The sequence below is a fragment of the Salmo trutta genome, chromosome 19 (assembly GCF_901001165.1).
Source record: "Salmo trutta chromosome 19, fSalTru1.1, whole genome shotgun sequence".
Classification (NCBI taxonomy): Eukaryota; Metazoa; Chordata; class Actinopteri; order Salmoniformes; family Salmonidae; genus Salmo; species Salmo trutta.
Genome location: NC_042975.1, coordinates 43,950,979 through 43,972,611, shown reverse-complemented (window position 1 = coordinate 43,972,611; position 21,633 = coordinate 43,950,979). Strand labels below are relative to the sequence as shown.

Sequence of the window (21,633 nt, the reverse complement as noted above, 5' to 3'; positions counted from 1 at the left end):
GTTTGCATTTCATTTGTGATTTTATTTCCCCCCCAAAAATGGCAGAAACAAAACAAACCCAGAATTGTCCAGATCTTGCAGTTGGTTTTGTTCATTTCAAAAGAAAAATATAAAAACTAAATATGCTTTCACAGTCAAACACAAAAACATGAACCAGTGTTTCAGAAAAACCATAATTCAGCAATTAAAATGCTAGCAAGCAACACAAGCATGCTTAGAAATTACTTCCTGGAACAACCGTGCTCCTTTTCGTGGGTTTACTTTAGGCTTTCATTTGTGTGTGAAAATGGAAAATTAGGTGATTTGTGGTAGCTAACTTCTTAAGTAGATCTCGGACAAAACAAATTGTATTACAACATTGAGGCATCTTTTCAACTTTGACAAAAACAAACAAGATAACATTGAGCAATTACACCTTAGTGTTTCCTGTGAACTCTGTTTTGTAAAAATGAACAGTAACATCTTGACCTTTTAACTACAGATGTTAAAGCTATGTGGTATCTAAAATGGTTTAAAATCCTATTATAAGTTAATTTAAATAAATGCAAGGGCAAACAGTCAGTTGGAGATGAGTACAAACATTAGTTATACCTTTTATGTGAAGGGACCGTGTTGATAAAAGTTATTTCCTTTGACAGACAGAACAAATTGAAATAACACATGGCAGGAAAACCAAAATGAGCTCATTCCCAACATTTCTGTGCAGCCAAAGATTTTAATCATAGAAAAGGTCAGCATTACAGAGCTACACAGTTGGGTATAACAACCCCATGGATGACTGCAGCAAAGTATGTCTTACTGATTTAAAAGCATTCCTAAGTCCATAAGACTATAGTTCAAAATAACTGGGTGTTACGACGTCCGACTTTGCTTAACTTCCTCATGTGCAGTGAGAGTCCATATGAGGTGTAAGTTGATGTGAGACCACAGTAGAGGTAAATGGATGTTTGGGATTTAGAAATGGGGAAAAACTGAAACGGGAGAAAATAGCTTCTCTACAGGAAAGAATCGCACCACTCACGCAGGCAGCCGTAGCAATCGCCCTGCTGTTTGACATTGGCCCCGCATGTATCTTTCAGCCAGTCCCGGAATAGCTCCTCATCCTTCTTCAGCACTAGGAACTGACCCAGGACCACGTAAGCCTATGGGAGTTGGCGAGTGAGAATTGAGGGGGGAAAAAGAGAACATGAATGACACACTAACCACCAGGTAAAATGAATATACAAAACAAAGTTCCAGTATCTCTTATGTCCACCGGCACAGCCGGAAGAGGACTGGCCACCCCAGGTTCCTTTCTTTTAGAGAGTTTAACCCGAGCCACCATGCCCATCTGCATTGTTTGCTCTTTGGATTTTAGGCTGGGTTTCTGTATAAGCACTTTGTGACATCTGCTGATGTAAAAATGGGCTTTATAAATATATTCAATTGATTGATTAAAGTTCCAAAGTTAAGTAAACTCTGCATCACCTTGTCAAAGCCCTTCTCCTCCAGTCTCTTGCCAAGCACCTCTCCAATGCCAGCAAGTGCATTGACTAACTTCTCCCCCATGGGTTCTGCCACAAACTCTTTGTGTTTCTGGGATGTTGACGACATGGCTGCTTTCTGTCAGTGTTCACCTAGAGTACCTTCACACATCGAACAGAATAGAAAATTAAGTAATTCATTACAATTGGAGGAGGTTATTGCACCTTTAATCTACTACTCTTGATTTTAAACAGTTGAGGCACACACTTGATCTACACCAATATATGGTGTTGCTAGCTGTAACTAACGTATATTAAAACAGGACATACCGGGTGAACATGACAAACAGCAGTGCCACATTTTGCATAAAACATATTGGGAGTGCCCTATCATGACCTCAGTGTCTTACAAGTTCGAAACTGAAACCTTTCCATGTTCTTTGTGGGCAACAAATACTTCTTGTATGCTAACTTAACCAGGACCAGTGTAATGCACGCAAAGCTACATTGTGAGTTTGCTAATATACATAGCCACAGTAGGAGCACCATTTTTGGAGCTCTCAAACTCCGCGCCCAACAGCTTCACTTGAGCTAGCTAGTTAGCCATTTAGCAAGCAAAAGTGTAACCAGCTAACATAATAATTGGGTGTGATAAAAAGCTTGCTAAGTCAGAAATAACTAGCTTCTAGCTACGTAGCAAAGTGTTTGGATCAGACAATTGAACTGAAACTCACATGACTATTCAATGTTTGCTAATGGTGATTGTATGCTAGCTAGCTAACTAGCCTGAGCTAACGAATCTTACGTGTGCGGTCTGCTTCTATGGATATATTATAGCTAGTCTCCCGTGCCACCAATCAGATTTAAAGCAAGCGTAGAAGTTTAGAATATTACAACTATTCGAGTAGCGTAGTGGTGTATAAACTACCTTGTTTCTTGTCGTAAGCAGTTTCGTGACCCTTTCCAACCACGTAGAGTAAACGGTAGTTACCGCACTGGCTGTGTATGTGATAAATGGTTTTCATAAATTCCGATAACACTTCCTTATCCCGCCGTTATGTTATTTCCGCTTCCGTTATATCATTTTGCCACTCACATTTAATCAAAAACTCTTGTTTCAGTAAATGTGAACTTGCCACTTTCCCCATGTGTAATTTAGGTCTACTTCTAATAATCATCTTCCAAATTTATCTCAAGAGCATTTCGATGTTTAATATTCAGCTTTCAAAAGATAAAGACACATTGTTGATATCTTCTCTATATTTTATTGGTGTTGTCAAATTCTCATTGATCTCCACAAGTGCATAGACTACAGTGTAGGGTCTAGGAACAGTGGGTTAACTGCCTGTTCAGGGGCAGAACGACAGATTTGTACCACATCAGCTTGGGGATTCGAACTTGCAACCTTTCAGTTACTAGTCCAACGCAAGGGGCCCATTTGGGAATGCATGTGTATGTCTGTGTGACTTACATAAAGATTTTGGTTAATGGCATCTGTCAATAATGAAATCAATGCCTTGTTATTTCTACCAAAATCTTTGAAATAATTTATTCCGGGAACATGTGACATCAACTGGAGAGAGGTTTTAGATAATTGAGAAAGAGTCAGTGCATGTGTTGTGTGCTGTACAAGTGTGTTAAAGTGGCAGAGACAGAGAGGATACATATTAAACCTTAGCTTTTTTAACCTTTATTTAACTAGGCAAGTCAGTTAAGAACAAATTCTTATTTTCAATGACGGCTTAGGAACAGTGGGTTAACTGCCTGTCCAGGGGCAGAACGACAGATTTGTACCACGTCTTTCAGTTACTAGTCCAACGCTCTAACCACTAGGCTACCCTGCCGCCCCACATGAAATAGCCTACATACAATGCTGCCCTAACTTCAGTACCTTGCAATTTCAATGGCTTAATTTGCCCCGCAACAAATAAATTAGGTAAATAAAAAAGGAACGAGAAGTCATGTCAAATCTTTACTGTATGTAAATAACAATCATTGTTTACATAAATCCAGGGTCAAAAGCAAAAACTCTACTTTCTTTACACACACACAACAGCAATATGCAGCTACTTGATTTTATTCAACAAGGAAAATAAACTTAAAACATCTCAGTCTGTGTTTGTGTGTCTAATGGTGCACAGCCCGCATCCTCACTGGTCAGATCCCTCTTCTCAACCACATCTATTTGGTGATGTTGTTTCTGAGGAAAGAGGAGGATTACAGGCAAAACATATTGAGAGGGAAACAGACAGCAGTGTGAGTAATAATTAGGTACATACTCTATGCAGGTCACATTCTCCTTTAAATGAAATACTGAAATGAAATATTCTGAGCTGCTCTGTCATTCTCAAACAGCGCCACTGTAATTAGACTAGAACTACATACATCTAAGGCAGGGCGAAAGAAAGGGGTTTGTAAAATACTCACGCATTCATGCTCTTCCCACTCCCACTCAGAACAATGTAAGGTGTTTTTTGTGACTTCTGTTTCTCCTGAAGCAAAGCAACCGTTCCTAGAGGGGTATCACTACTGCTCATCTTCTTCAGCAGCTGATAAGAGAGACGGGTGGGGGGGATCAATTTAAATACACATTCGGTCAAACCACTGACTAGACTAAAGTAGAGCTGGGCCATATGGACAAAAATCCATAGGGCGATAAATTGCCTGAATTGATGCGTTAGGGATAAATAGAACTATAATCTTAGAACATTAATCTGCACCACAGATTTATTTATGATACTTTAAACTACTAGTTTGATGGTTGTAGCCATCAATTGTCCAATTAACAATCACCCATATTAGCAAACTGATTTCATTCCAAAACATCACATTTCTCTATTATAGGCTACATATTGTAATGAAATATCAGCAAAATGCCTGCGATAAGTGATCGGTAGGGATAATTTTCGGTTATCGTCCCAGGTCTAGACTAGAGGCTTGCTAGGTCAAGGAGTCAAACTGGGCAAGCCCTGCAACCTGAATGGTCTTGTAAGGCCTGGAAAATAAAGTGTGTTATTCAATTGAAAGCCATATGCAAGTTTAGATGAAAAGTTTCAGATAAACCAAGATTTTAACTTAAATGAGAGAAAAATCCTGATTTCAGTCCTACCAAGTAGGGCTTGCCACTACAAAAGTGTCCTAAAATAATCTTTGAGTGAGCAAGGTTAGACATACCGCTTCCTCTTCCAGCTTTTTCATCCTCCTCTCAGTCTTCATCTTGCCAGACCCCTTCCCATGGAACCGATGTGAGAGCTGCCGGAAAGCCTAGAAAAGGAATAGGATTAGTGTGCAATATTCTCGATGAGCACCCTTTACCTACATCAAAACAGCAGTTGACACATTTGACAAAAGCAACATTGTGTATGTCAATGATGTTTAGGGAAGATTAAATAATCTACCTCTTTGGGAGTGAGCTTCCGTCCAGATTCATCCACATACTCAATCTTGACGTCAGGCTTGTAGGCGTCCTTCTCCTTGAAGTCCTGGGTGAAGCCTCTATATTCCTCCCTCCGACTGTACTTGTCATCTATAGTCCTAGAGAATTGGAGAAACAAGGCCAGAGAGTTATCAAATGGAGAGGCTAAAGGGTTTTCATACATTATAGTTAGGACTCCATTTTACAGCCGCAATTTAACGAGGCACTGCGCTAAAAACATGTAACACACAAAACATGCCACTTTATTTATGATGTAACTTTTGCAATGTCTGTGAGCAAGCAGCAATTATTAAGGCAGCATATAAGCACACAAAGCACAGGGAACTCACATCTTGTCCTCAATGCTGTAGTTATCATTGGGCAGGGCACCGGTAGGAGCACGGACACGGGATATCTTCTGCATTTGAGTGTCCAAGAGACCTAAGGGAGAGAAGGAGAGTATGAAAGAAATGATGAAGATTGAAAAGGAGAGAGACGAGAGGAATAGACCAGAAACATTACATGACAGTCCTTTACGAAGCAAATACTGTCAGTGGGGCTACTCCAATCTCTTACCCTTATTCTTGCACAGCGCCAAGGCGGCAGCCAGCCCAGAGCTGACAATGGGTTCTTCATCCAGGATGGTGGTCGATGCTGTGGAGAACTATGAGATGGAAGCAAGAGGTGAGTAACGCACATACAGCTGAAACACATTTTCACCTCAGTAGTTCAGGTGGGAAAGCCTTGTGTATTTTTATGGGTCATCATGGTTAGGGCTGTTATGGTGACCATATTACCGCCACACCAGTGGTCACGAGCCAAGGCCGCAGTCAAATACCACATGACCATTTAAAGGTACTCTAGGCTTTTCCAAAACTGCACATTGATACCGCTAACGGCTAGTCGCTAATGGCCTGGTACTCAGCGCTCTATTGTCCCTCCATCAGGTCCTAACTGCCCGTTACTCAGCGCTCTATTGTCCCTCCATCAGGTCCTAACTGGCCGTTACTCAGCGCTCTATTGTCCCTCCATCAGGTCCTAACTGGCCGTTACTCAGCGCTCTATTGTCCCTCCATCAGGTCCTAACTGGCCGTTACTCAGCGCTCTATTGTCCCTCCATCAGGTCCTAACTGCCCGTTACTCAGCGCTCTATTGTCCCTCCATCAGGTCCTAACTGGCCGTTACTCGGCGCTCTATTGTCCCTCCATCAGGTCCTAACTGCCCGTTACTCGGCGCTCTATTGTCCCTCCATCAGGTCCTAACTGCCCGTTACTCGGCGCTCTATTGTCCCTCCATCAGGTCCTAACTGGCCGTTACTCGGCGCTCTATTGTCCCTCCATCAGGTCCTAACTGGCCGTTACTCGGCGCTCTATTGTCCCTCCATCAGGTCCTAACTGGCCGTTACTCGGCGCTCTATTGTCCCTCCATCAGGTCCTAACTGCCCGTTACTCGGCGCTCTATTGTCCCTCCATCAGGTCCTAACTGGCCGTTACTCGGCGCTCTATTGTCCCTCCATCAGGTCCTAACTGGCCGTTACTCGGCGCTCTATTGTCCCTCCATCAGGTCCTAACTGGCCGTTACTCAGCGCTCTATTGTCCCTCCATCAGGTCCTAACTGGCCGTTACTCAGCGCTCTATTGTCCCTCCATCAGGTCCTAACTGCCCGTTACTCAGCGCTCTATTGTCCCTCCATCAGGTCCTAACTGGCCGTTACTCAGCGCTCTATTGTCCCTCCATCAGGTCCTAACTGGCCGTTACTCAGCGCTCTATTGTCCCTCCATCAGGTCCTAACTGGCCTTTACTCAGCGCTCTATTGTCCCTCCATCAGGTCCTAACTGGCCGTTACTCAGCGCTCTATTGTCCCTCCATCAGGTCCTAACTGGCCGTTACTCAGCGCTCTATTGTCCCTCCATCAGGTCCTAACTGCCCGTTACTCAGCGCTCTATTGTCCCTCCATCAGGTCCTAACTGCCCGTTACTCAGCGCTCTATTGTCCCTCCATCAGGTCCTAACTGCCCGTTACTCAGCGCTCTATTGTCCCTCCATCAGGTCCTAACTGCCCGTTACTCAGCGCTCTATTGTCCCTCCATCAAGTCCTAACTGCCCGTTACTCAGCGCTCTATTGTCCCTCCATCAGGTCCTAACTGCCCGTTACTCAGCGCTCGATTGTCCCTCCATCAGGTCCTAACTGCCCGTTACTCAGCGCTCTATTGTCCCTCCATCAGGTCCTAACTGGCCGTTACTCAGCGCTCTATTGTCCCTCCATCAGGTCCTAACTGGCCGTTACTCAGCGCTCTATTGTCCCTCCATCAGGTCCTAACTGGCCGTTACTCAGCGCTCTATTGTCCCTCCATCAGGTCCTAACTGCCCGTTACTCAGCGCTCTATTGTCCCTCCATCAGGTCCTAACTGGCCGTTACTCAGCGCTCTATTGTCCCTCCATCAGGTCCTAACTGGCCGTTACTCGGCGCTCTATTGTCCCTCCATCAGGTCCTAACTGGCCGTTACTCAGCGCTCTATTGTCCCTCCATCAGGTCCTAACTGGCCGTTACTCAGCGCTCTATTGTCCCTCCATCAGGTCCTAACTGGCCGTTACTCAGCGCTCTATTGTCCCTCCATCAGGTCCTAACTGGCCGTTACTCAGCGCTCTATTGTCCCTCCATCAGGTCCTAACTGGCCGTTACTCAGCGCTCTATTGTCCCTCCATCAGGTCCTAACTGCCCGTTACGCAGCGCTCTATTGTCCCTCCATCAGGTCCTAACTGCCCGTTACTCAGCGCTCTATTGTCCCTCCATCAGGTCCTAACTGCCCGTTACTCAGCGCTCTATTGTCCCTCCATCAGGTCCTAACTGCCCGTTACTCAGCGCTCTATTGTCCCTCCATCAAGTCCTAACTGCCCGTTACTCAGCGCTCTATTGTCCCTCCATCAGGTCCTAACTGCCCGTTACTCAGCGCTCGATTGTCCCTCCATCAGGTCCTAACTGCCCGTTACTCAGCGCTCTATTGTCCCTCCATCAGGTCCTAACTGGCCGTTACTCAGCGCTCTATTGTCCCTCCATCAGGTCCTAACTGGCCGTTACTCAGCGCTCTATTGTCCCTCCATCAGGTCCTAACTGGCCGTTACTCAGCGCTCTATTGTCCCTCCATCAGGTCCTAACTGGCCGTTACTCAGCGCTCTATTGTCCCTCCATCAGGTCCTAACTGGCCGTTACTCAGCGCTCTATTGTCCCTCCATCAGGTCCTAACTGGCCGTTACTCGGCGCTCTATTGTCCCTCCATCAGGTCCTAACTGGCCGTTACTCGGCGCTCTATTGTCCCTCCATCAGGTCCTAACTGGCCGTTACTCAGCGCTCTATTGTCCCTCCATCAGGTCCTAACTGGCCGTTACTCAGCGCTCTATTGTCCCTCCATCAGGTCCTAACTGGCCGTTACTCGGCGCTCTATTGTCCCTCCATCAGGTCCTAACTGGCCGTTACTCAGCGCTCTATTGTCCCTCCATCAGGTCCTAACTGGCCGTTACTCAGCGCTCTATTGTCCCTCCATCAGGTCCTAACTGCCCGTTACTCAGCGCTCTATTGTCCCTCCATCAGGTCCTAACTGGCCGTTACTCAGCGCTCTATTGTCCCTCCATCAGGTCCTAACTGGCCGTTACTCAGCGCTCTATTGTCCCTCCATCAGGTCCTAACTGGCCGTTACTCAGCGCTCTATTGTCCCTCCATCAGGTCCTAACTGGCCGTTACTCAGCGCTCTATTGTCCCTCCATCAGGTCCTAACTGGCCGTTACTCAGCGCTCTATTGTCCCTCCATCAGGTCCTAACTGCCCGTTACTCAGCGCTCTATTGTCCCTCCATCAGGTCCTAACTGCCCGTTACTCAGCGCTCTATTGTCCCTCCATCAGGTCCTAACTGCCCGTTACTCAGCGCTCTATTGTCCCTCCATCAGGTCCTAACTGCCCGTTACTCAGCGCTCTATTGTCCCTCCATCAAGTCCTAACTGCACGTTACTCAGCGCTCTATTGTCCCTCCATCAGGTCCTAACTGCCCGTTACTCAGCGCTCGATTGTCCCTCCATCAGGTCCTAACTGCCCGTTACTCAGCGCTCTATTGTCCCTCCATCAGGTCCTAACTGGCCGTTACTCAGCGCTCTATTGTCCCTCCATCAGGTCCTAACTGGCCGTTACTCAGCGCTCTATTGTCCCTCCATCAGGTCCTAACTGGCCGTTACTCAGCGCTCTATTGTCCCTCCATCAGGTCCTAACTGGCCGTTACTCAGCGCTCTATTGTCCCTCCATCAGGTCCTAACTGGCCGTTACTCAGCGCTCTATTGTCCCTCCATCAGGTCCTAACTGGCCGTTACTCGGCGCTCTATTGTCCCTCCATCAGGTCCTAACTGGCCGTTACTCAGCGCTCTATTGTCCCTCCATCAGGTCCTAACTGGCCGTTACTCAGCGCTCTATTGTCCCTCCATCAGGTCCTAACTGGCCGTTACTCAGCGCTCTATTGTCCCTCCATCAGGTCCTAACTGGCCGTTACTCAGCGCTCTATTGTCCCTCCATCAGGTCCTAACTGGCCGTTACTCAGCGCTCTATTGTCCCTCCATCAGGTCCTAACTGCCCGTTACGCAGCGCTCTATTGTCCCTCCATCAGGTCCTAACTGCCCGTTACTCAGCGCTCTATTGTCCCTCCATCAGGTCCTAACTGCCCGTTACTCAGCGCTCTATTGTCCCTCCATCAGGTCCTAACTGCCCGTTACTCAGCGCTCTATTGTCCCTCCATCAAGTCCTAACTGCCCGTTACTCAGCGCTCTATTGTCCCTCCATCAGGTCCTAACTGCCCGTTACTCAGCGCTCGATTGTCCCTCCATCAGGTCCTAACTGGCCGTTACTCAGCGCTCTATTGTCCCTCCATCAGGTCCTAACTGGCCGTTACTCAGCGCTCTATTGTCCCTCCATCAGGTCCTAACTGGCCGTTACTCAGCGCTCTATTGTCCCTCCATCAGGTCCTAACTGCCCGTTACTCAGCGCTCTATTGTCCCTCCATCAGGTCCTAACTGGCCGTTACTCAGCGCTCTATTGTCCCTCCATCAGGTCCTAACTGGCCGTTACTCAGCGCTCTATTGTCCCTCCATCAGGTCCTAACTGGCCGTTACTCGGCGCTCTATTGTCCCTCCATCAGGTCCTAACTGGCCGTTACTCGGCGCTCTATTGTCCCTCCATCAGGTCCTAACTGGCCGTTACTCAGCGCTCTATTGTCCCTCCATCAGGTCCTAACTGGCCGTTACTCAGCGCTCTATTGTCCCTCCATCAGGTCCTAACTGCCCGTTACTCAGCGCTCTATTGTCCCTCCATCAGGTCCTAACTGGCCGTTACTCAGCGCTCTATTGTCCCTCCATCAGGTCCTAACTGGCCGTTACTCAGCGCTCTATTGTCCCTCCATCAGGTCCTAACTGGCCGTTACTCAGCGCTCTATTGTCCCTCCATCAGGTCCTAACTGGCCGTTACTCAGCGCTCTATTGTCCCTCCATCAGGTCCTAACTGCCCGTTACTCAGCGCTCTATTGTCCCTCCATCAGGTCCTAACTGCCCGTTACTCAGCGCTCTATTGTCCCTCCATCAGGTCCTAACTGCCCGTTACTCAGCGCTCTATTGTCCCTCCATCAGGTCCTAACTGCCCGTTACTCAGCGCTCTATTGTCCCTCCATCAAGTCCTAACTGCCCGTTACTCAGCGCTCTATTGTCCCTCCATCAGGTCCTAACTGCCCGTTACTCAGCGCTCGATTGTCCCTCCATCAGGTCCTAACTGCCCGTTACTCAGCGCTCTATTGTCCCTCCATCAGGTCCTAACTGGCCGTTACTCAGCGCTCTATTGTCCCTCCATCAGGTCCTAACTGGCCGTTACTCAGCGCTCTATTGTCCCTCCATCAGGTCCTAACTGGCCGTTACTCAGCGCTCTATTGTCCCTCCATCAGGTCCTAACTGCCCGTTACTCAGCGCTCGATTGTCCCTCCATCAGGTCCTAACTGCCCGTTACTCAGCGCTCTATTGTCCCTCCATCAGGTCCTAACTGGCCGTTACTCAGCGCTCTATTGTCCCTCCATCAGGTCCTAACTGGCCGTTACTCAGCGCTCTATTGTCCCTCCATCAGGTCCTAACTGGCCGTTACTCAGCGCTCTATTGTCCCTCCATCAGGTCCTAACTGCCCGTTACTCAGCGCTCTATTGTCCCTCCATCAGGTCCTAACTGGCCGTTACTCAGCGCTCTATTGTCCCTCCATCAGGTCCTAACTGGCCGTTACTCAGCGCTCTATTGTCCCTCCATCAGGTCCTAACTGGCCGTTACTCAGCGCTCTATTGTCCCTCCATCAGGTCCTAACTGGCCGTTACTCAGCGCTCTATTGTCCCGCCATCAGGTCCTAACTGGCCGTTACTCGGCGCTCTATTGTCCCTCCATCAGGTCCTAACTGGCCGTTACTCGGCGCTCTATTGTCCCTCCATCAGGTCCTAACTGGCCGTTACTCGGCGCTCTATTGTCCCTCCATCAGGTCCTAACTGCCCGTTACTCGGCGCTCTATTGTCCCTCCATCAGGTCCTAACTGCCCGTTACTCGGCGCTCTATTGTCCCTCCATCAGGTCCTAACTGGCCGTTACTCGGCGCTCTATTGTCCCTCCATCAGGTCCTAACTGGCCGTTACTCGGCGCTCTATTGTCCCTCCATCAGGTCCTAACTGCCCGTTACTCGGCGCTCTATTGTCCCTCCATCAGGTCCTAACTGGCCGTTACTCGGCGCTCTATTGTCCCTCCATCAGGTCCTAACTGGCCGTTACTCAGCGCTCTATTGTCCCTCCATCAGGTCCTAACTGGCCGTTACTCAGCGCTCTATTGTCCCTCCATCAGGTCCTAACTGGCCGTTACTCAGCGCTCTATTGTCCCTCCATCAGGTCCTAACTGCCCGTTACTCAGCGCTCTATTGTCCCTCCATCAGGTCCTAACTGCCCGTTACTCAGCGCTCTATTGTCCCTCCATCAGGTCCTAACTGGCCGTTACTCAGCGCTCTATTGTCCCTCCATCAGGTCCTAACTGGCCGTTACTCAGCGCTCTATTGTCCCTCCATCAGGTCCTAACTGGCCGTTACTCAGCGCTCTATTGTCCCTCCATCAGGTCCTAACTGCCCGTTACTCAGCGCTCTATTGTCCCTCCATCAGGTCCTAACTGCCCGTTACTCAGCGCTCTATTGTCCCTCCATCAGGTCCTAACTGGCCGTTACTCAGCGCTCTATTGTCCCTCCATCAGGTCCTAACTGGCCGTTACTCAGCGCTCTATTGTCCCTCCATCAGGTCCTAACTGGCCGTTACTCAGCGCTCTATTGTCCCTCCATCAGGTCCTAACTGGCCGTTACTCAGCGCTCTATTGTCCCTCCATCAGGTCCTAACTGGCCGTTACTCAGCGCTCTATTGTCCCTCTAATCACTCTGACATCAATGCAAATGCCATCTAAAATCTAATCAAACACTTCATGAGAGCCCATGAGCTCATGTTGCTCAACATTTCTATAGGCTACTCAACTTCGTGAGAAAACAGAGTTGATTGCTTCTTAAAAAGAGAATCCCATCATCTTCCTATAAACTAGGCCACCTATTTCACAACTGAGGAGTATTTGTCTGTAATAAAGCCCTTTTGTGGGGGGAAAACTCATTGTGATTGGCTGGACCTGGCTCCTCAGTGGGTGGGCCTGGCTGCACCCCTGCCCAGTCATGTCAAATCTATAGATTAGGGCATAATGAATTTATTTAAATTTGACAGATTTTCTTATATGAACTGTAACTCAGTAAAATCTTTGAAATTGCTGCATGTTGCGTGTATATTTTTGTTCAGTATAATTTCACACTTATTATTTAGTATTTGTGAAGACAAGATTAAATTGAGAATAGTCTGATGAGTGACAATATGATCACTTGTGAATGATCCCCAGCATACGCTGTTCTAAGGCAAGAAACAGCACGTCTTAGTTTTACTTTCCACGATCATAGTCGCCCACATGTAGCCTATATATATTATATATCACAACTGAAGTGGCCAAATAACTCCAAACGTAGCCTATGGGCCAAGGACCACTGGAATACGGTTGGGGAGCACATAGCCTACAGAGCCTCTTGTAAGCCCAGTCATTGCGTAATCGCGTGTGAAAACTTGTGTGATTGGCCACCATTAAAAAGAGGATCCTAGCTTTCTCGTACTGCTATATTTATTGCTCAACTCTTAAAATGAAGCACATTAATACACTTTACAACCGGTGTAGTCTACCTGGCATACATAGGCAGCGCTTGAGTTAAGTTTGGGGAAGATGCATTTTTATGGTGAAATATACCTTTATAATGAAGCATTTCATGCATCATCGCATTTGCGGAATTATGTAAGATAGACTTCGTAATGTGATGAGTAGATTTTTATATTATTAGCCTAAATGATGACTATCCAATCACTGTTCTCAAAAAGAACACTGTTCAATGCATGGTTGAGCGGATATAGAGTAGAGTAGGCCTGGGCTATATCAGAAGTCTTTCTTTGCATGGGAAAAATGTGGCCTTTTATAGACACATTTCATGCAATTCTACTACACTTCATACGACTGGAGACATTAGCAGAATCTTTTTTAATATGACAAATTACAGGGTAAACCTAATGTGCTGATACTGACGAACAGATGAATAAAAACGACATTGTTTATATAATAGGCCTACGAGAAGGGGAGACAAATAGGAAATGACGTCCATCTAAACTGGAGGAGGAAATTATTGTCCAGAAACAAACTTAAGTTGCACTGACAACAATGATGAGTAGTGAATATGTGCAGAGTGCCCTCTCCGGGGATATTGCAAGGCTCTCTGCTGGTGCCAATAAGATAATTGAGCGAAACGCAGTATAGCCAGAGTTGAGAAAACAAACAAGACATGAGTATTTTCATTGTCTTCTCTTTACAACAACCATTTTCCTGCGATTGCATTTTGAAATATTGCTATATGACTGGCTTGGCCTCTACTTCTCACAGACAGTCACAACTCAATCTGCCCATATTGCGTGCACTGTCTTTCTTTCCGACTGTAGGCAATGAGACTTAAAACAATCCACAACTTATTTTTTGGAAAGAAGCTAATGATCCTCTGTGGCCAAATCATGCTTTGGTAGCCTATTTTGAATGATTTTATTTATTTCTGTATAGACCAGTGGAGGCTCCTCAGAGGAAGACCATCCTCCTCAGTGAATTTCATAAAAATAGTGGAACATATATATATTTTTAAAGTAACCCTTTTTAGATAAAACTATATTAAATATATTCACGTCACCAAATAATTGATTAAAACACTATTTTGCTATGAAGGTCTATAGTATCCTCAACATCACTCTGTAGGGTAGCACCATGGTGTAGCCAGAGGACAGCTAGTTTCAGTCCTCCTCTGGGTACATCGACTTCAATCACAAAATCTAGAAGGCTCAAGGTTCTCACCCCCTTCCATAGATTTACAGTAATTATGACAACTTCCAGAGGACGTCCTTCAACCTATCAGAGCTCTTGCAGCATGAACTGACATGTTTTCCACCCAATCAAAGAATCTGAGAATGAATCTAGTACTGAAATCATAAGCTACAGCTAGCTAGCAGTGCATAAAAAGTTTTGAAGAAATTAATTAGTTCTATATTTCATTTTTCTTTTCACTAACAAGCGAATGAAGCTAGTTAGTTACCATCCCTCTCTAGTTGAGTAGGGTATGTCAGCAAGCTGGCTATGGCTATCCAACATTGGAATTCTTCCAAGTCAAGGTAAGCTTTTGGTTTTATTAATTTATTGCCACCGGGGCCTGCCTGTGTAACCGCTAAACTGCTTGCTGACTGTACACTACTGCATGATTGTAGCAGGTTTACTAATGCGTTAGTTCTAGCAGCTATGTTGACTATGACGTCAGCTATTATGGGGACAACGATGTAGCCTGTGTGTAGCGGTTATGATATGAAGGTTTGACTTGGAAAGTTTTTCGCCTGTTCACAGAGAGCTGATTTGTTGTGCACTGAAGTTCACAAGCAAAGGAAAAAGGTGAAAAGAGGAGAGCGTGTAGAATTAGGAATTATGTGATCATGCTGTGGCTGCTATGAAAGTGAACGGTGTTCGCGTGTGACTAGGGGTGTATTCATTCTGCCGATTCTGTTGAAAAACGTTTCGTAAAAACGGAAGCAAACGGGGAAAAACATAGCTGAATTTGTTCAATAGACACTCTCGTTTGCAACTGCTGGACTAATGATTACACCCTATATCAGCTAGATGCAGGCAAGAGTGTGCAAGGTGGTATTGAATGTGACACCGTCTGTCACCTTGATTTCTCTCTCGACCTGTGCACCTATGTTGTAAACTTTCCTTCATAGGCTAGCTTGTAGCAACCTCATGATGGGTAAAGGAAGAATTTGAGTACCATGTAGTAGCCTAAACCTATGGATGTTACATTGAGCTGGGTGAATGAAATCTGAATGAGTCATCCAATATGCTGTAAAAGAAATAAGGCCATGCTCAAAAAAATAAATAAAATTATCCCTCATCTTAAACAGAGAAGGTTAATTAGGCTATATCATTTTGGCAATTTAATTACATTTACTTTAAGGACAGTATAGCTTCCCCTAGCCTTATGGATGTGCTGCCTATGCTTGCATATAAAAAATATAAAGCATGTAACTTCCATTTGCTATTAGAGTGCAGGCTACAGATTGTTTTTTTAGGGGGCCATTCCAAATCTAAAATAATTCCACACATTTTATTAGTAGGCTATATGTAAAGATCACATTAAATGAAGAATAGTCTGATGGGTGAGAATATTATCAAGTGCTAGCCAAATTGGGAATTAGATTGAGGGTATGTGCAGCCTGCAGAAGAAACAGAGCATGCAATGTTTTTCAAGTCATTAGTCGCATCATGCAGACTTAGAATGTATAAAAAAATCTAAACATAAATCCTAATGTTTGTATCACAACTAAAGTTGCATAAATAACTGTAAATTAAGCATATAGGAGGACCTGTTTCTTTGTTAACCGCTCAACACTGAATAGCCGAATGTGCGCACTCCCTCGGAAATCGTTTGTAGAAAATATCCTCTCTATTCGATTGAGCTATGTTCAATTGTATTCCTCATACTATAAAAGAATGCCACGGAATTCTAAGCAAATCCTGTCTGCTCAATGAACTAGTGTAGCCCACCCATATGTCATAGCCAGATCAGGACCTAACATAAAGGACAATTCAGAGTAGGCTATTCTGTTATTCTGAAATACACTACATTTTCATCATGTTTCTTTAGACCGGTCTAAAATAAATAATGCATTTATTGTGATGTTGTAGGCTATATTACATGGATTTATTCGACTAAAATGTAGATGTTCCAAAAGTCTGCATTAGTGGATGCTAAACGTGCTTATGTCAATGGTCAATTAGTGACACCGGCAGTTCTTTGCATGACAATCACCAGCCGACAATATGAAATGACTGCCACAGCCCTAATCATAGTACGTTATTCTGTAAATGACCCAGCAGGGGACTCCAATCAGCACTGCTGGTAAATGCATGGGAAATGGAAGAGACAACAAGGCAGGAGGATGACACTCACATCAGGCTGCTTCTGTTCCTCATCCACGTTGACGATGCTCCAGCCAACGTTCTCATCCTCATCCGAGTCTGATCCTCCGGCCCCATCTCTCTCCGCCTCCTGTTCGAAATCCTATAAAACAGAAGGATACAATTGATACAGACAAACCGTAGAGTGTTCGAGTGCAAACACACAGAGCTCGTGGATATGTCAAGTCTCTCTACTGAGCATACAATTGTAATAGTTTCCTTGTTTATGAGCCAATTCTAATGATATATCTATTTGTTTTTTTAAACAATTAGCTATATCACACCTCTTACAATGTACCCACCATGATATCCTCCTGGTCCTCTCTGTTTCCTGACAGGCCGTAGGTGGGGATGTCACCCAGAGTTCTGCAGAACTCAGAGGTGGCGTTAAATACAATGTTCAGGTTGTTCTTGTTGTCTTCGTCGTCACTGCCGTCCACTCTTGCAAGCCATGGGACCTGCTCTGCCACCTGAAGCACAAGAGTGAGAACAATGTTTAACAATTTATTGGTGACTAAATAGCACAACAGATTTGATGGTAATATTATTGCAGTTTTCAGTCGTCAAATGAGGGATCAACGCACCGGATAGAATCTTTGGCCACAGTGATATTTTAAGTAAAGTAAAGAGGAACATTTCTGAACAGAATGCTCACACCTTTTCCCCAGAGTCTTGGAGCAGCTGCTTCTGTTTGAGCTTCCTCTGCTTCTCCAGCTGCTTCTGTTTGAGCTTCCTCTGCTTCTCCAGCTGCTTCTGCAGATCCTGCTCTGCCTCATCCTCCTCCAGCACAGTCGGCTCAGTGGGGGTGAAGTCCTCTGAAGGAAGAGTAATGCGTAAGTGTTGTCATAATATTAAACAAAACCAGGCATGAGTGAATCATACATTTGTTTAGCTCATCACTAAACCACTAACAGATGTCTCCCTCACCATCATCACTGATGTCCATGTCCGCCATCCTGATGTCATCAGACTGTTGGGGTACATCTAGTCCCGGTATGATGACACCCTCTTTTGACACCTCCTGGCCCTCATCCAACTGCCTGCGACCCCGACCCCGAACCCTGAAGGAGAGACAGAGAAAGAGTCAGACTGAAACTAAGATGGCTCATCTGTCATATTCCACTTGAAGCGGAGAGGAGCAGAACCTGGAGCCGAAGTCGGTGTTGCGCGTGTCGTCTAGCTGGAGCTCGTCAGGCAACGCCTTCTTCTTCCTGATCTTCCTGACGCGCTGCTTGGTCTTCTTAAAGCCCACCTTTAACAACAAAAGAAGTAAGAATCTGTGTGAACAACCATTAATGAGAGCTCATATTGTGTGTGAACAAATCTCCCCAAAAAACCCACACACACAGCATTCAAAAGTAGACACATGTACACATGAAATCTGAGAGAAAACATATCCAAAAGACAGCTTTCCCAGGCCCTCTCCAGAGCAGCACCTCCCCACAACCCTCACCATCTCCTGTGGTGTGTAGTACTCTGAGGCAATAGCGAGAGCAGGCATCTCCAGGGACTGGGCCTGGTTCCTCAGGGTCTCCCGGATGGCCTGGAGCTCCCGTTCCCGTTCCCCCTCAGCACAGCCCCCTTTGCTCAGCTGGAAACTCTTCTTCTTCTCTCCATCAATCTCCTCATCATACTTTCCCAGCACAGTGCGCGGCTTGAACTGCAGAGAATAAGTGCAGAGGTGGACATTGGTCAGTGAGATTGAGTTAAGCAGGATAGCGACATGACAGAATTTCCGAAATGAAGACGCTCTCTTTTCTTACCGTAACCATGTCATCGACACTCTCATCCTCTTCGTAAGCTTTGTAATCAGGCTTTTTCTTCTTCAACTCCACATTCTTTTCAGCCTTTTCTTTGTCCACTAGACCCACGTTTACAAGTACATCGTCCTCCTCTTCAAGGACACCTGAAAGAGACACACAAAGGCCAAATGTGTGGGTGTTTCAAATCAAAGTTTATTTGTCACGTGCGCTGAATACAACAGGTGTAGACCTTACAGTGAAATGCTTACTTACAGGCTCTAACCAATAGTGCAAAAAAAGGTATTAGGTGAACAATAGGTAACTAAAGAAATAAAATCAACACTAAAAAGACAGGCTATATACAGTAGTGTTTGATGAGGGTCTGGTGTAAGCACGGTCTTCATTGATATATTTCTGTATTAATGTTAACATTTCAACCTCCTCTCACCTTTGTCTTGCAGTGTGAGAATGACAGTCTCCCCTTCGTTAAATGACTCCATCCGATGCTGCACAGTGAGACCCTTTAGGTCCCGAGAACTGTAAGCAGCCTATGACAAAGATAAGCAACATAAGACCTAGAGGCATTCTCTAACGTCAGATAGCACGGCGACTCAGTCTGCACAGAACCAAGACATCAAGCATGGTGTCACAGGTCTCAAACTCCATAGGGGGGAAACTGGCAGATTCACTGCACTCATACACAAACCAGAAGACAATCATAAGTTGAGCAGGTGAGATATTCAACACAAGAGAGCAGATTTTACCTTCTTGGTCTGTCCAAACTCCTCCTCCACCAGATTGCTCACACCAAACTCCTCATCCATCTCCTGTAGAAGTTTGGCCTGATAGGGAAAGCAAGGAAATCAAAAGGAACCAGTCAAACACTGAGTACAAAATCATAACTAAGACAAGCATCTCACTTCATCTCTCAGCCCTCCTCCTCCCCACATGGTTCCCTCCCTACTCACTCTCTTCTCTGCCAGTTCTTTCTCTTTGGCCATCTTCCGGCTCCTCTCCACCCAGGCTACAGTGTCGTCCAGCCAGTCTCCCTCTGCTAAAGTCTTCACTTTCCTGAAGAAGGAAAAAAAAACAAAAAAAAAAACAGTGGAGGATGAGAAAATAAAAATAAATTATTAGATCACTTATCAATATAGTGCAAGTTGGTGGAGTATGTGCAGCCAAAACCTTCCTGCAGTTAGACCTTACCCCAGTTTCTTATTGAGAAGCCTCTTTTCCTTCATAGCCGCCAGTTTCTCCCTCATCTCGTTCTGCTGTTTGATGTACACAGGGTTGATAGTCTCCGCAACCATTGGCTGCTCCTTCGTACCGAGCTCTGGGGCAGCAGACGGGTGAGCCAGTCAAATCATGATCAGCCACACTTTCACACATGACCTCACTACTACAGGCATGGGCTGCATTTCAAACACAAAAGACACACCCTCCTCCCCTTACCCACACCTTATGCCCATGGGGGAATCCCCACAGCCATCTTTGCCGCCGGTCCAAACAATTAGCCAAGCAAGGGAAGTTGGCAACGTAAGCCCCTCAGCCCCCATTTTTTAATCAAGTTTGCAAGTGTACAATTCTTTTCACTCCGGGGCCTGAAACACCCCATAATTCAATTTGCTATGATTGCACATCCGCTAAGAAAAGTCATCCGAAACTTAACACCAACATGGAGAAGTCAACATGCAAGTGTAAGTAAAAACAAATGTAAATACGTTAGAAATTGTGTTACTAATGCACAAACATATATCGTAAAAGTAATTTTTTGTTTGGTTAGCTTTTGGAAACATTAGCTAGTGCATACAATTTTCCCTGACATCACACTTCTACATTGTAATTTTCAATTTACCTGATATCATCAGATGGCCAGCATTCAATGTGTGCTGATGTGTTGTCTTCTAGCCAAGATATGAAATGCAATCATAATGAACTGTAGCTCATAAAACACACACACACACACACACACACACACAAGCTACCGGTGGTTCCATGATGACTGAAAACACAACTGTGGGCCTAACGAGTGACACATTTCCAGGCAAGGGCGGTCCATTTAAAATGAATTCATTCTTCCCTCACCCTGCAGGTGTCCACTTATCATACATCATGATACATCAGGAGTATCCACTTCATTTGAGGGCTGAGGGGGAGTCTTTTACGCGTTTGCAGCCATGGCAATCTAGTTCTAACCAGAGACACCATATGGCTCAAGTTTCTCACCTTTAGTTGTGTCAGTCATTTCCAGAGGCTTCAGACCAAGCTTGGCCCTCAGCTTGCTGTTAAGAAAGAAAGAAAGCCAGATTAGAAAGTTATTCAGAATTTACTTACACCATCATTCAATGTCTGTCACTTACTTTGTCTCTTCAATGCTAAGTGAGGCATCTCCACTTGCAGACTGTGGTCCAACTCCTAAAAGGAAAATTACAATTGAAGTGAAAAACACAGGAGAAAAGATAGCATCTTTAATATCATACCTGCAGACCATATGAGTGTTTTGCGCACTGATTGGTTCTAATTATGTATGTGTGTATGTATGTAATTGTTTAAGCCTGGATATTTGCCTGCCATGTGCAATTACCTGGACTCTCTTCATATACGGCCTCCACTTTTTCTTTCTTTACGCGAGGCTCCCCAGTACTCCTTTCGCCTTTACTGCGACCTTCTCTCTCGGAACCCCGTCCGCTCCTTTCCTTCGATCTGGACCGTTTCCTCTTCTCCCTCTCTCGGGTAACATTTCGTTCCTTGTCCCTCTCCCGGTCCTTGTGACGGTGTTTTTTGTGTTCGCGGTGACGCTCTTCTGCATCCTTATCACGGCCTTTCTCCTTGTGTTTCTTCGACGACCCCATCTTCCTTGTTATGTGCTGTACAACTAAAAGTGCTGTCTAACGTCAACTAGTTTAAAAGAAGTAACACCAATTTACCGGTCTGTGCAACTAACGTGCCAGCGACAACGTTAGCTGGCTAGAGGGAAAACGTTTAACTATAACCAAAATGCTTGCTAGTCAACACCCATCTTGGTGCAATCTCCAACAAATGTTTTAAGCTAGTCTTTACGTATGAGTGAATAACAAGTAACAATCACACTGTAAATGAATGGACGACTTGTTGTTAAGACCTTTTGGGATTTATTTCCGGTGTCATATGAAACGTCATATCCTTGGTTTTATGCTGCGTTCAAAACAACTGGGAACTCGGAAAAATACGAGGTCAAAGCATAACGTCAGTGATCTTCAGGTCGGAAAGGTGGAGCTCTGGAAAGAGGCCCGAGTTCCGAGTTGGATGACTGTTCAATTCGATTTTTCCCAGTTGTTTGAACACACTGAAGTCGGAGATTCCCAGTTCCGAATTCCCATTTGTTTTGAATG

The 21,633-nt window shown here is 45.5% G+C and overlaps 2 protein-coding genes across 2 annotated transcripts; both read right to left on the bottom strand.

Moving 5' to 3' along the window:
* Window position 1: 1 nt before the first annotated feature.
* On the bottom strand, window positions 2-2,536 carry banf1 (barrier to autointegration nuclear assembly factor 1). Its single transcript, XM_029701145.1, has 3 exons — window positions 2,392-2,536; window positions 1,468-1,625; window positions 2-1,142 (listed from the first exon to the last, which is right to left on the bottom strand). Exons 2-3 carry the CDS (start codon window positions 1,591-1,593, stop codon window positions 996-998), a joined length of 273 nt encoding a protein of 90 aa, XP_029557005.1. The 5' UTR covers window positions 1,594-1,625; window positions 2,392-2,536; the 3' UTR covers window positions 2-995.
* Window positions 2,537-3,422: 886 nt separating this feature from the next.
* On the bottom strand, window positions 3,423-21,406 carry LOC115154673 (U4/U6.U5 tri-snRNP-associated protein 1). The gene is made up of 20 exons (XM_029701144.1): window positions 20,847-21,406; window positions 20,623-20,677; window positions 20,489-20,544; window positions 19,469-19,595; window positions 19,231-19,333; window positions 19,027-19,104; window positions 18,711-18,810; window positions 18,284-18,426; window positions 17,974-18,180; window positions 17,666-17,772; window positions 17,448-17,581; window positions 17,178-17,335; window positions 16,823-16,990; window positions 16,513-16,623; window positions 5,455-5,542; window positions 5,229-5,319; window positions 4,862-4,997; window positions 4,638-4,727; window positions 3,891-4,012; window positions 3,423-3,663 (listed from the first exon to the last, which is right to left on the bottom strand). The coding sequence occupies exons 1-20, from the start codon at window positions 21,112-21,114 to the stop codon at window positions 3,645-3,647; spliced, it is 2,361 nt and encodes a 786-aa protein (XP_029557004.1). The 5' UTR covers window positions 21,115-21,406; the 3' UTR covers window positions 3,423-3,644.
* Between the last annotated feature and the right edge of the window lie 227 nt (window positions 21,407-21,633).

Bases quoted from the DNA above. Each gene is read 5' to 3' on its own strand.
- LOC115154673 (XM_029701144.1), bottom strand. From the start codon at position 21,114: ATGGGGTCGTCGAAGAAACACAAGGAGAAAGGCCGTGATAAGGATGCA. The intron at 19,105-19,230 runs GTGAGTAGGGAG...TTTCCCTATCAG, and splicing joins AAGAACTGGCAGAGAAGAGA to GCCAAACTTCTACAGGAGAT. The intron at 18,181-18,283 runs GTAAGAAAAGAG...TATTCTCTGCAG, and splicing joins GTGTCGATGACATGGTTACG to TTCAAGCCGCGCACTGTGCT.
- banf1 (XM_029701145.1), bottom strand. From the start codon at position 1,593: ATGTCGTCAACATCCCAGAAACACAAAGAGTTTGTGGCAGAACCCATG. The intron at 1,143-1,467 runs GTGATGCAGAGT...CAACTCCCATAG, and splicing joins AGGAGAAGGGCTTTGACAAG to GCTTACGTGGTCCTGGGTCA.